General features: G+C 45.1%; 1 protein-coding gene across 1 annotated transcript in view; it reads left to right on the forward strand.

Annotated features, from left to right (window-relative positions):
• Positions 1-13,834, forward strand: part of LOC119968760 (histone H4 transcription factor-like) — a 63,547-nt gene that overhangs the window by 28,035 nt on the left and 21,678 nt on the right. Inside the window, 1 exon segment of the mRNA XM_038801452.1 lies at positions 6,815-6,935. Coding sequence (XP_038657380.1) covers positions 6,815-6,935 — 121 coding nt within the window.

Here is a 13,834-nt window from a genome sequence, read left to right on the forward strand (position 1 = left end):
GAGAAGAAAGGGGAATAAAAGAAAATACATATTAGGGCAACACAAGATATACAATGTAACTACATAAGCATCGGCATCGGATGAAGCATACAGGGTGTAGTGTTAATGAGGTCAGTCCGTAAGAGGGTAATTTGGGAGTCTGGTGACAGTGGGGAAGAAGCTGCTTTTGAGTCTGTTCATGCGTGTTCTCAGACTTCTGTATCTCCTGCCCGATGGAAGAAGTTGGAAGAGGGTGTGAGGGATCTTTGATTATGCTGCCCGCTTTCCCCAGGCAGTGGGAGGTGTAGATGGAGTCAATGGATGGGAGGCAGGTTTGTGTGATGGACTGGGCGGTGTTCACGACTCTCTGAAGTTTCTTGTGATCCTGGGCCAAGCAGTTGCCATACTAGGCTGTGATGCAGCCCGATAGGATGCTTTCTATGGTGCATCTGTAAAAGTTGGTAACGGTTAATGTTGACATGCCAAATTTCCTTAGTTTCGTGAGGAAGTATAGGCGCTGTTGTGCTTTCTTGGTGGTAGCATCGACATGGGTGGACCAGGACAGATTTTTGGAGATGTGCACCCGTAGGAATTTGAAACTGCTGACCGTCTCCACCTCGGCCCCATTGATGCTGACAGGGGTGTGTACAGTTCTTTGCTTCCTGATGTCAATGAACAGCTCTTTAGTTTTGCTGGCATTGAGGGAGAGATTGTTGTCACTACACCACTCCACTAGGTTCTCTATCTCCCTCCTGTATTCTGACTCGTCGTTATTCGAGATCCGGCCCACTATGGCCGTATCGTCAGCAGACTTGTAGATGGAGTTGTCCTCTGTGTCCCCGATCAGGCGCCGGAATGTGGCGACTAGGGGATTTTCACAGTAACTTAATTGCCGTGTTAAATGTAAGCCTACCTGTGACAATAAAGATTATTATTATTATTCCTTGAGCTTCCACTTAAGAGGATCTTTATCAGAAAAGCCTGTTGAAAGTTCATGTAAATAACATGCACAGACGTGCCCCTGTCTACTACTTTAGTCATTAACCAAAAACTGAAAATGCTGGAAATATTCTAGGTCTGGCAACATTTGTGCAGAGAGTTACTGGGCTATGTTACTGAATCACCTTTTCAGAAAATTCAATCCATGCCAATTCCCTCTGATCAAAGGAAAATGTTCACGGTGTTCAGTCACCCTATCCTTAATTATAGACCCCAGCAATTTCCTGACGACAGATGTTTGGCTAACCGCTCCATAATTCCCTGGTTTTCCCTCTCTCGCCTTTCTTAAATAGTGCAGTGACATGAACAGTTTTCCAATATAAGGGAATAGTTCCTGAATTGGGAGAACTTTAGAAGATTACTTTCTTTAAAATCTTGTGAAGGAACCAACCTGGTCTTGGGAGTTTCCTCACTCTTCAGTGCCATTATTTTCTTTGTTGCTATTTTTTGCTTCCATTATTTGTGGCAAGTCCCTGTATTTAGGTATCCTTGTTTCTTTGTCAGAAAGATGTGGGTTATAGGGTGGTATGGTGGCACAGTGGTTAGCACTGCTGCCTCACTGAACCAGGGACCGGGTTCGATTCTGGCTTTGGATGACTGTGTGGAATTTGCATGTTGTCCCCATGTCTGCGTGGGTTCCCTCCAGAGTGCTCCAGTTTCCTCCCACAGTCCAAAGATGTGTGGGTTAGGTGGATTGGCCATGATCAATGCATGGGGATAGGGTGGGGGAGTGTGCCTCAGTAGGATGCTCTCTCAGTGGGTCAGTGCAGATTCGATGGGCTGAATGGCCTACTTCTGCACTGCAGGGATTCAATGGATTCTATAACGTAAGCACAAAGATGCAGACTAACACTCTAGGAAGTCCTGTACTGTCAGATGTGCCATCTTTCTGATGAGATGTGAAATGTCTACTCCCTCAGGCGGCAGCTGTTAACTAAATCTGGCTCACTACTCATTATTAAATCAAATATGGCTTGCTCCTTTGTTTTAAGATATTTTGTTCCAGAAAACCATTCTGAGCCCTTTGAAGAAATTTTGCTACCTTTCTGACATGGCAGTATTTCAAAGAAGAACAAGGGAGTTCACCCCTGGCCAATATTTATCACTCATCACATCACATCACTAAAACAGATGGCCTGTCTCATTGCTGTCTTGCTGTGCACAAATTGGCTGCCATGGTTCCTACATTCTAAAAGTGACCACACTTCTGGGATTCTTCATTGACGCTAAAGCGCTTTGAGATATCCTATGTTTGTGAAAGGTGCTAAAGAAATGCAATTCTTTCCTTAATTGTGTTCGTTTTGACAACCCTTGTTTCTTTCTTTATAGCCTTCTGTAGCTCTTACTGTCTCTTTTGGCATGGTTTGAAGTTCTTTGTGTCTTTCCCATTAGCTGGGACGTATGCCTTTTTTTGCATTCTGATATGTTTTTTACAGAATTACGGAATTTACATTGCAAAAGGAGGCCATTCGGCCCATTAAGTCTGCACCATCTCTTGGAAAGAGCACCCTACTTAAGCTCACACCTCCACCTCATCCCTGTAACCCGACCTAACCTTTCTTGGACACTAAGGGCAATTTAGCACGGCCAAGCCACCTAATATGCACATCTTTGGAGTGTGAGAGGAAACCGACTCAGGCACGGGGAGGAAGTGCAAACTCCACACAGACAATCACCCCTTTTTAATTTTGCGCTGGCTATTACCTCTCGAGTTATTCATGGGTTTGTTATTTTTGGCAGGTAGAGCTCTGATCGCGCAGGGGTATAAACTGGTTCTGTATCACATTAGATTATATTTTGAACATTTCCTACTGATCTTCTGTCATTTTACTCCTAAACTGTGGAACAATTTCTGTTTCACCCCATTGAAGTCAGCCTTTCCCAACCCTCTAATCTTTGTCGCCATTTCAGTATTCTTCTTTTCAAACACAACATTGAACCTTATTAGCAATGATCAGTATAAATAGATGTTCAAGAGACGCTAAACTGTTAACTAAATCTTGCTCATGCCTCATTATTAAATCTAATACGGTTTGCTTCTTTGTTGTTCTAAGACATGTTGTTGCAGCCTACGATCCGGAACACGCTCTGGAAATTTACTACCTTTCTGACATGAGCTTGTCAGTTTATCAGCCAATCTGTATGGAAGTTAAATCCTCCATTAAAGCTGCAGACCTCATGACCGTCTCATCTCGGAGATGGTTTAGCTCAGTGGGCTAGACAGCTGGTTTGTGATGCAGAACAAGGCCAGCAGGGCGGGCTCAATTCCCGTACCAGCCTCTCCGAACAGGCGCTGGAATGTGGCGACTAAGGGCTTTTCACAATAACTTCATACTTGTGACAATAAAAGGTTATTATTAGTGGCTGGTTTAGCACAGTGGGCTAAACAGCTGACTTGTAATGCATACAAGGGCAGCAGAGTGGGTTCAATTGCCGTACCGGCCTCCCCGATAAGGCAGCGGAATGTGGCGACTAGGGGCTTTTCACACTAACTTCATTGAAGCCTACTTGTGACAATAAGCGATTATTATTATCTGCCACGTCATTGCTGATAACAAAACCCCCACTAAAGTCAATTTTTCCTACTTCCTATTCTGTCTGTAAGTTCTCAGCTGCCTGCTAACCTTTCATTATATGATCTCATATCGTTGACATGATTTCATCCATAACCACTAATACAACTCCTCCCACTCTACCGGATTCCTAATTCTTCCTGTAATCTTTATAATCTGATACAGTCTCTTCAGTTTGGAGCCCTGACTTGTCTTGCAGCCATGTCTCTGTAATGAGCACCATGCCATACCCTCTAATTTTAGCTCCTACTGTTCCTTACGCATTATGCATTTGTATAAATTTTTTTTTTAAATTTAGAGTACCCAATTTTTTTTTTCCAATTAAGGGCCAATTTTAGCGTGAGCAATCCACCTAACCTGCACATCTTTGGGTTGTGGGGGTGAAACCCACACAGGCACGGGGAGAATGTGCAAACTCCACACAGACAGTGACCCAGGGCTGGAATCCGAACCCGGGTCCTCAGCGCCGTAGGCAGCAGTTTCTAACCACTGTGCCACCGTGCTGCCCCTTGCATTTGTATAAATAACATCTGCAGGCAAGATGCCGGACATCGACTCAGACAACTGAGAGACAGTCACCAGTGGCGGAGATGTCTAAAGGCTGACTGTTTGGAGGGTTGTTGGAAGAGGTGAAGAGACACCTAAAGCTCAGCTGGTTGAGATGGGGGCCCAGAGAAAACAGAAAGCAATGAATTGTGCACCTTCTCCGCCCACTATCCTCCTCTGCAGAAGATGTGACCGAGACTGCCATGCCAGAGTGGGGCTCCTGAATACGTTTTGCACCTGAGCACTTCTGTCCTCCACCACCACCACCAACAACAACACCCCACCCACTGCTCCATTTACTAGTTCAAAGTCCTTGTAGCTGTCCCATCTTTTCTTTCTGCTGGGACCCTGATCCCAGTCCTGTTCAGGTACATATCTTTCCTGAAACAGAAACAGAAAATGCTGGACAATCTCAGCAGGTCTGACAGCGTCTGTGGAGAGAGAAGGGAGCTGACGTCTCGAGTCTGGATGACTCTTTGTCAAAGCTGGCAAGAACTGGAAGTAGGGTTAGATTTGACTGTTATGTGGGGGTGGCGTGGAGCGGTGGGGCTGGATAGGGGGCCAGCGATAGGTGGAGATTGACAAAGATGTTGTGGACAGAAAGACAAAGGGAATGCAAATAAGGGTGATTAAGGCTAAGGGTACTGATAATGGCAATTGAAGAGATTAAAATGTGTGAATGGCAGAACAAAGGTGTGCTGTGTCTAAGGACAACTGGGAACAGCTGGCCCTAGTTTGGGGGGAGGCGGCCGGGGGGGGGGGGGCAGGAGGACAATGGTGAGTGAAAAAAGGATTGATGGAAGAAATGAAACTGAATTGATAGAAATAAAAATGGAGTGAAGGTGCCCTGTCGATTACAATGGATGGGAAAGCACGATTGAGGAAAAATGAAGACATGTCAGCAACACCGCTTTGGAAAGAGGCATCATCGGAACAGATGCGACGGAGGTGAAGGAATGGGATGGAGTAAGATAAGGCATATCTATACTGCCCTAGTACTGGTATTCTGTGAAATGGAACCTCACTTTCACACGCCACCGTTTCAACCATGTGTTCACCTCCCTACTCTGCTTAGACCTTAGGGCAACACGGTAGCACAAGTGGACAGCACTGCGGCTTCCCAGCACCAGGGTCCCAGGTTTGCACGTTCTCCCCGTGTCTGCGTGGGTTTGCTCCGGGTGCTCCAGTTTCCTCCCACAGTCCAAAGACGTGCAGGTTAGGTGGATTGGCCATGATAAATTGCTTTTAGTGTCCAAAAAAGGTTCAGTGGGGTTACGGGGATAGGGTGGAGGTGTGGGGATAGGGTGGAGGTATGATAGGGTGGGGTTAGATAGGGTGCTCTTTCCAAGGGCCGGTGCAGACTCGATGGGCCGAATGGCCTCCTGCACTGTATGTTCTACCTCAATTTGCACCTATATATTTGTACGCAGCTCAGGCAATACTCCTCAAGATCCTGTTCTTCAATTTAGTGCCCAACTACTGATGCTGTTTGAACAAGACCCCTTACGGCCTATCTTTCCAATGTCGTTGGTTCCAACATGGACCAGAATGACTGAAACCTTCCTCTGCCAAAGACAAAGACTTTCAATTACATAGTGCCTTTCCTGACCTTGGAGTGCTTCGCAACCAAGTTGTAATATAGTAAACGCAGCAGCTGTTTTGCGCAGACAACAACACAATTCTGAGCAGATTTTTAGTGACATTAAGCGAGGGATAAATACTGGTGAGGAATTTACCCCTAGCTCTTCTTTGAACAATGCTGTTGCATTTTGTATCCTGGTAGGGCAGTCGCAACCTTAATTTAACACCCGATTATAAAGACAGCACCTCAGACAGTGTAGCACTTCCTCAGTACTTCACTGGAGTGTCAACCTGACTGTTTCATTTTAGGTTTGGGGTTTTGATGCCAGTGAATATTGCCCCCATTTTGCTGAAATATGCTATCAAGGGGTGGCACGGGTGCACAGTAGTTAGCACTGCTGCATTAGGGTGCTGAGAACCCGGGTTCGAGCCCGGCCATGTGGAGATTGCAGATTCTCCCTGCGTCTGTGTGAGTCTCACCCCTACAACCTAAAGATGTGCAGGGTAGGTGGATAGGCCATGTTAAATTGCCCCTTAGTTGGAAAAAAATAGAATTGGGTACTTTAAATTTATATTTTTTTAAAATGCTATCCCAGATCCTGTATGGAAAGTGGCTAATATTTTACCATGTGACTCCAAAGGCAAGTCCCGGTGGAAAGTGCTTTCTGGATGCTGTCAGAGATACTGAATTGGCACCATTTCTCTCTCCAATCCGTTAGCACTGAGAGGGGTATGTGTCGACCTGTTCTGACCATGAGATGCGTTAGTCTTTGGATCTATAACTTAGTTTGGAGTTGGTCATTTTATAAAATAACTTTTCGCAGCGAAGAACTGCAGCTATGCGTGGGGCCAACGCATTGCTGCACTAAAGCATTCAGGGTTTCCTCTGGCACTCGGCTGTTAAACCCATGTCTACAGAATCCTAGATCCTTCTTCTCATAGTCGAAGCTAGACTCTTCCACAAAATGGGGTGAGAGGGGGGGGGGGGGGGGGGGGGGGGGGGGGGGGGGAAGAGAGAAGCTAAGAAGGGAAAATAATTAAAAAGAGGGACAGAATAAGATTTTGTCTCATAATATTTTGTACCCAGTAACAAAACTAGTTTCTTTAACAGATTAATTTGTGCTTCTGTTTGCCAGTGAACCAGTTTAAGTGCCCACTCTGCGACATGACCTGCACTACTTTCTCCTCATTAAGGACACACATCAAATTCCGCCATTGTGATGAGAGGCCGTATGGGTGTGACTTCTGTGAGAACAGGTGGTGTTGTGGTGCTTGCTCAAATTGCCACTTTATTTTCTAAACAAACTGATTGTGAAGTATGTAAAGAAAAGTATTAGTCCAAATTTCTAGGCGCTGTAATCAGAAATAAAGTGCTGACTTTGTTTTGTTATGTCCGTCTCTGGATGTTATCCTAAGTCAATTGTCTGCATTCTCATTATGCAAGATGGGTAATATATGGTCAATGGTTGAACTACATAGATCTTTTTTTTGGCCTTCCAAATTTCTCCTTTTTTCTCATTAAAGTACTGACTCGTATTGGGGTATGTCTCTATCGGTGCCTGCAGTTCTGTAGTGCCCATTTATGTGAACAAGTTGTGAATATTACCTAGATACATAGAAGGTAGGAGCAGAAGGCCTTTTGGTCTTCGAGCCTGCTCCGGCAATTATCACGATCATGGCTGACCATCCAACTCAATAGCCTAATCCTGCTTTCTCCCCATAGCCTTTGATCCCATTCACCTCAAGTGCTATGTCTAGCCGCCTTGTGAATATATTCAATGTTTTAGCATCAGCTACTTTCTGTGGCAAAGAATTCCACAGGCTCACCACTCTTTAGGTGAAGAAATGTCTCCTCATCTCTGTCCGAAACGGTTTACCCTGAATCATCAGGCTGTGACCCCTGGTTCAGGACAGCCCCACCAGCAGGAACATCCTCCCTGCCTCTACCCTGTCTAGTCCTGTTAGAATTTGATAAGTCTCTGTGAGAACCCCCCTCATTCTTCTGAACTCAAGCGAGAACAATCCCAACCTAGTCAATCTTTCCTCATATGACAGTCCCGCCATCCCTGGAATCAGTCTGGTAAACATCCGCTGCACTCCCTGGAGAGTAAGAACATGTTTCCTCAGAAAAGGAGACCAAAACTAGACACAATATTCTAGGTGTGGCTTCACCAAGGGCCTGTATAATTGCAGCAACAAATCCCGGCTTCAAGACCTCTTACAATGAAGGCCAACATACCATGAGCCTTCTTTACCGCATGCTGCACCTGCATGCTTACCTTCAGTGACTGGTGTACAAGGACATCCAGGTCCCACTTCACACTCCCCTCTCCCAATTTAAAACGTTCAGGTAGTAATCTGCCTTTCCTGTCTTTGCTTCCAAAGTGAATAACCTCACACTTATCCAAATTATACTGCATCTGCCATTGATTTGCCCACTCGCCCAACCTGTCCAGACCATGCTGTAAGATCTCTGCATCCTCGTCACAGTTCACCCTCCCACCCAACTTGGTATCATCTGCAAACTTTGAGATGTAGGGCAGCACGGTGGCCTAGTGGTTAGCACAGCCGCCTCACGGCGCTGAGGTCCCAGGTTCAATTCCCGGCTCTGGGTCAATGTCCGTGTGGAGTTTGCGCATTCTCCCGTGTCTGCGTGGGTTTCGCCCCCACAACCCAAAAAATGTGCAGAGTAGGTGGATTGGCCACGCTAAATTGCCTCTTAATTGGAAAAAGTAATTGGGTAATCTAAATTTATTTTAAAAAACTTTGAGATGTTACATTTTGTCCCCTCATCCAAATCATTAATATATATTGTGAATAGCTGGGGTCCCAGCACCGATCCCTGTGGCACCGCACTAGTTACTGCCTGCCAATTTGAAAAGGACCCATTAGTTCCTACTCTTTATTTCCTCTCTGCCAATCAGTTTTCTATCCACTTCAATACACTTCCCCCAATCCCGTGCGCTTTAATCTTGCACAATAATCTCTTATGTGGGACTTTGGCAAACGCCTTCTGAAAATCCAAATATACCACATCGACTGGCTCCCCCTTGCCAACTGTACTGGTTTCATCTTCAAAGAAATCCAACAGATTTGTCAAACATGATTTCCCCTTCAGAAATCCATGCTGACTCGGACTGATCCTACCACTGCTTTCTAAATGCTCCGCTATAAAGTCCTTGATAATGGATTCAAGACTTTTACCCACTAATGTTAGGCTTACTGGTCTATAATTCCCTGTTTTCTGTTACCTCCCTTCTTGAATATTAGAGTGACATTAGCTCCCCTCCAATCTGCAGGGTCTGTTCCAGAATCTATAGAATCCCGGAAGATGACCACCAATGCATCCACTATTTCCAGAGCCACTTCCTGAAGCACTCTGGGATGCAGATTCAGATTATCAGGCCCTGGGGATTTATCCGCCTTCAATCCCATCAATTTTCCCATCAGCATTTCTCTACTAATATTGATCTCCCTCAGTTCTTTCCTCTCAGTAAACATTTCTGGTATCTGATTTGTGTTCTCTTTTGTGAAGACAGAACCAAAGTATGTATTCAATTGCTCAGCCATTTCTTTGTCCCTTATTATACATTCACCTGTTTCTGTCTGTAGTGGGCCTACATTTGTCTTTACCAATCTTTTTCTCTTCACATATCTATAGAAACTCTTAGTATCAGTCTTTATGTTCCCTGTCAGCGTCCTTTCGTACTGTACTTTCCCCTTCTTAATCAATCCCTTAGTCCTTCTTTGCTGAATTCTAAACTGCTCCCAATCATCAGACCTATTATTTTTCTTGGCCAATCTGTATGCTTCTTCCTTGGATTGGATACGATTTCTAATTTCCTTTGTAAGCCATGGATTGGCCCTCTTACCCCCTTTGCTTTTGTGCCAGACAGGAATGAACAGTTGCTGCAGTTCTCCCATGCATTCCTTGAATGTTTGTCATTGCCTATCCACTGTCATCCCTTCAAGTAACTCTCCCTAATCTATCAAGGCCAACTCACACCTCATGTCTTCAGTTTCCTTTATTAAGATTCAGCACCCTAGTCTCCGAATCAACTACTTCACTCTCCATCTGATAAAAAATTCTATCATGTTATTGTTGCTCATCCCCAAAGGGTCTTGTACAGCCAGATTGGCAATGATTCCCTTCTCATTACACAATACCCAGTCTAAGATGGCCTGCTCTCTAGTTGGTTCCTCCACATATTGGTCAAGAAAATCATCCCTTGTATACACTCCAGGAATTCCTCCTCTACAGCATTGTGGCTAATTTGATTTGCCCACCTATGTGAAAATTAAAATCACCCATTGATTACCGATATTCCCTCATTGCATGCATCTCTAATTTTGTGTTTAATACCATTCCCAACATCACCACTGCAGTTTGGGGGACGATATATGACACCTAATGTTTTTTGCCCGTTGGTATTTCTCAACTCCACATTGTCAGAGCTAATATCCTTTCTCACTATTGTGTTAATTTCCTCCTTAACCAGCAGTGCCACACCACCACCTTTTCTTTTATGCCTGTCCTTCCTAAATACTGAATACCCTGGGACATTCAGTTCCCATCCCTGGTCACTCTGCAGCCATGTTTCCGTAATCCTAATTATATCGTACCCATTTATATCTATCTGCGTGATTAGTTCATCCACTTTATTGCAAATGCTCCGTGCATTAAGGCACAGAGCCTTTAAGTTTATCTTTTTCACAATGCTTGTCTTGCTCCCAAATTGCTCTTTTGCCCTGTTTGAATTTTGGTTTCTCTGCCTATCACTTTTCTCATTCCCTTTTCTAACTTTTGTTTTTGTCCTTGCTCCATCTTTCTCTGACTTCTTACATAGGTTCCCATCCCCCTGCATATTAGTTTTAACCCTCCCCAACTGCTCCAGCAAACTACCCCAATTGATTGTAGACTGGGAACAACTGAGAGTGAGAAAAGGCGAGGCACACCGCTGAGCTGACCCTTTACTGATACCTACCATTTAATATATTAAACATTTTGATGAAGAGAAAATGATTGGACGGAGCCTGCAGGAAGATAGGTACTTGACAAACTCAACAGATTACTTTGAGGGCAGTTTCTACAAACAGTTAAAAGTGAGTAACAATGTTCCACAGGGTCCTAGAATTGCTGCTATTCACTTTGTACATCAACAATTTGGATATAGGGCTACAGGGAGTGATGTCCAACTTACAGTAGTTGTAGTTCCTATATATTAATTTTTTTCCAATTAAGGGGCAATTTTAGCCTGGACAGTCCACCTATCCGGCCCATCTTTGGGTTGTGAGGGTGAGACCCACGCAGACATGGGGAGAATGTGCAAACTCCACATGGACATTGACATGGTGCTGAGATCGAACCCGGGTCCTCAGCACTGTGTGGCAGCAGTGCTAATCACTGCAGCATCACCATGCTTCCTCTTAGTTCCTATATTTCTATAGTAATTGATCCTCAAGACGCAGGAAACAGAAATGGGTTCTTGGTAAAATTGATGGGAGAGGCAAAATAAAAGTGACCCTGGAATCCCCTCCAGTTAAATGCAGTGTGGTTTGGATTCATTTTCTTTAAAAAAAAAGTAAGGGGTTAAAACCGCTGGCTGTTATGGCAAGAAGTGTAAAATACAAAAGTTGAGATGTAATGATCACTCTGTATAAAAACACGGCGCATGCCCCTCCTGGCTCCTCTCTCGCTTAGCCCTGAAACCCCACAGTAAATTTTCACCCCATTGACAATATACAGGTGCCAGGTTTGTTTTCTGAGCCAGCAGTAAAAACTGACGGCAAAAGCCTCTTTAGATATGTGAAGAGAAAAAGACTGATGAAGACAAATGTGGCCAGTAGAGTCGACAAGGGTGAACCAGTGGATGTTGTGTATTTGGGCTTTCAAAACACTTTTTGACAAGGTCCCACACAAGAGATTAGTGAGCAAAATTAAAACTCATGGCATTGGGGGTAATGTATTGACGTGGATAGCGAACTGGTTGGCTGACAGGAAGCAGAGAGTGGGTCCTTTTCAGAGTGGCAGGCAGTGACTAATGGGGTATCGCTGGACCTGATTTGGAGGAAGGCAATATCTCCAAATTTGCAGACGACACTATGCAGGGTAGCAATGTATGATGTGAGGAGGATGCAGAAAGGCTGGAGGGTGACTTAGACAGGCTGGCAGAGTGGGCAAATACTTAGAAAATGTAATATAATGTGGGTAAATGCAAGGTTAGCCATTTTGGTGGCAAAAACAGGAAGGCGGATTATTATCTGAATGGTGGCAGTTTCGGAAAAGAAAGTGCAACAAGACCTGGACCTGGGTGTCATCATAGAATTTACAGTGCTGAAGAAGGCAATTCGGCCCATCGAGTCTGCACCGGCCCTTGGAAAGCGCACCCTATCTAACACTATACATCCACCCTATCCCCACACCTCCACCCTATCCCCGTAACGCCACGGAACCTTTTTTGGACACTAAGGGCAATTTAGCATGGCCAATCCACCTAACTTGCACATCTTTGGACAGTGGGAGGAAACTGGAGCACCCGGAAGAAACCCACGCAAACGCGAGGAGAACTTGCAGACTCTGCACAGATAGTGATCCAAGCCAGGAATCGAACCTGGGACCCCCGAGCTGCGAAGTGCTAACCACTATGCTACCGTGCTTCCCATGGTGGAACAGTCGCTGAAGGTTTGCATGCAGGTACAGCAGGCGGTGAGGAAAGCTAATGATGTGCTGGCCTTCATTGCGAGAAGATTTGAGTACAGGAGTAGGGATGTCTTGCTGCAGTTATTCAGGGCCTTGGTGAGGTCACACCTTGAGTATTGTGTGCAGTTTTGATCTCCTAGTTTGAGTTTGGACATTCTTGCTATTGAGGGTGTCCAGCGAAGGTTCACCAGACTAATTCATGGGCTGGCCGGACTGACATATGAAGAAAGACTGGATCGATTGGGCTTGTACTGACTGGAGTTTAGAAGAATGAGAGGGGATCTCATAGAAACAAATAAAATCCTGATGGGACTGGACAGGCTGGATGTGGGAAGAATGTTCCCGATGTTGGAGACGTCCAGAATTAGGGGTCATCGCCTAAGAATAAGGGGTAAGCCATTCAGGACTGAGTGAGGAAGAACATCTTCTCAGAGAGTAGTGAACTTGTGGAATTCTGTACCACAGAAAGCTGTTGGGGTCAGCTCGTTGGATATATTCAAGAGGGAGCTGGATGTGGCCCTTGCAGCTAAAGGTATCAAGTGGTATGGAGAGAGAGTGGGATACTAAATTTGCATGATCAGCCATGATCATATTGAGTGGTGGTAGGGGCAGCAAGGTGGCGGAATGGTTAGCACTGCTGCCTCATGGTGCTGAGTCCCCATGTTCCATTCCGGCCCTGGGTCACTGTCCATGTGGAGTTTGCACATTCTCCCCGTGTCTGCGTGGGCCTCACCCCCCACAACGCAAAAAGATGTGCAGGGTCGGTGAATTGGCCACGCTAAATTGCCACTTAATTGGAGAAAAAAAAGAATTCGGTACTCTGAATTTATTTTTCTAATTATTGAATGGTGGTGCAGGTTCGAAGGGTTGAATGGCCTAATCCTGCACCTATTTTCCATGTTTCTAATACCCCACTGGGAAATAAATTAAGATTTGTGCCTGGAGACACTATCAGTTTAAAACAATGGGAAGGGGATTGGAGGTGGGTCAGGTGAAGTGTGGGATGGATGGGGAGGCAATGGCGTAGTGGTGTCACTGAACAACAATCCAGAGACTCAGGATAATGATCTGAGGACCCAGGTTCGAATCCCACGACGGCAGGTGGTGGAATTTAAACTCAATAAAATATCTCGAATTAAAAGATGACCGTGAAACCATTGTCGATTGTCGTAAAAAACCCATCTGGTTCACTAATCTCCTTTCAGGGAGGAAATCTGCCATCCTTACCTAGTCTGGCCTATATGTGACTCCAGACCCACAGAAATGTGGTTGACTCTTGAATGCCCTCTGAAATTGCCAAGCCAGCCACCCAGTTGTATTCAAAAACACAAAAAAGGAATTAAACATGATGGACCACCCCGCATTGAACCAGGCACCAGAAATGACAACAGCAAACCCAGCCTTGTTGACCCTGCAAAGCACTCCTTACGAACATCTCGGAGAGCTATCTCACAGA

Source organism: Scyliorhinus canicula, chromosome 7 (genome assembly GCF_902713615.1).
Source record: "Scyliorhinus canicula chromosome 7, sScyCan1.1, whole genome shotgun sequence".
NCBI classification, from domain to species: Eukaryota; Metazoa; Chordata; class Chondrichthyes; order Carcharhiniformes; family Scyliorhinidae; genus Scyliorhinus; species Scyliorhinus canicula.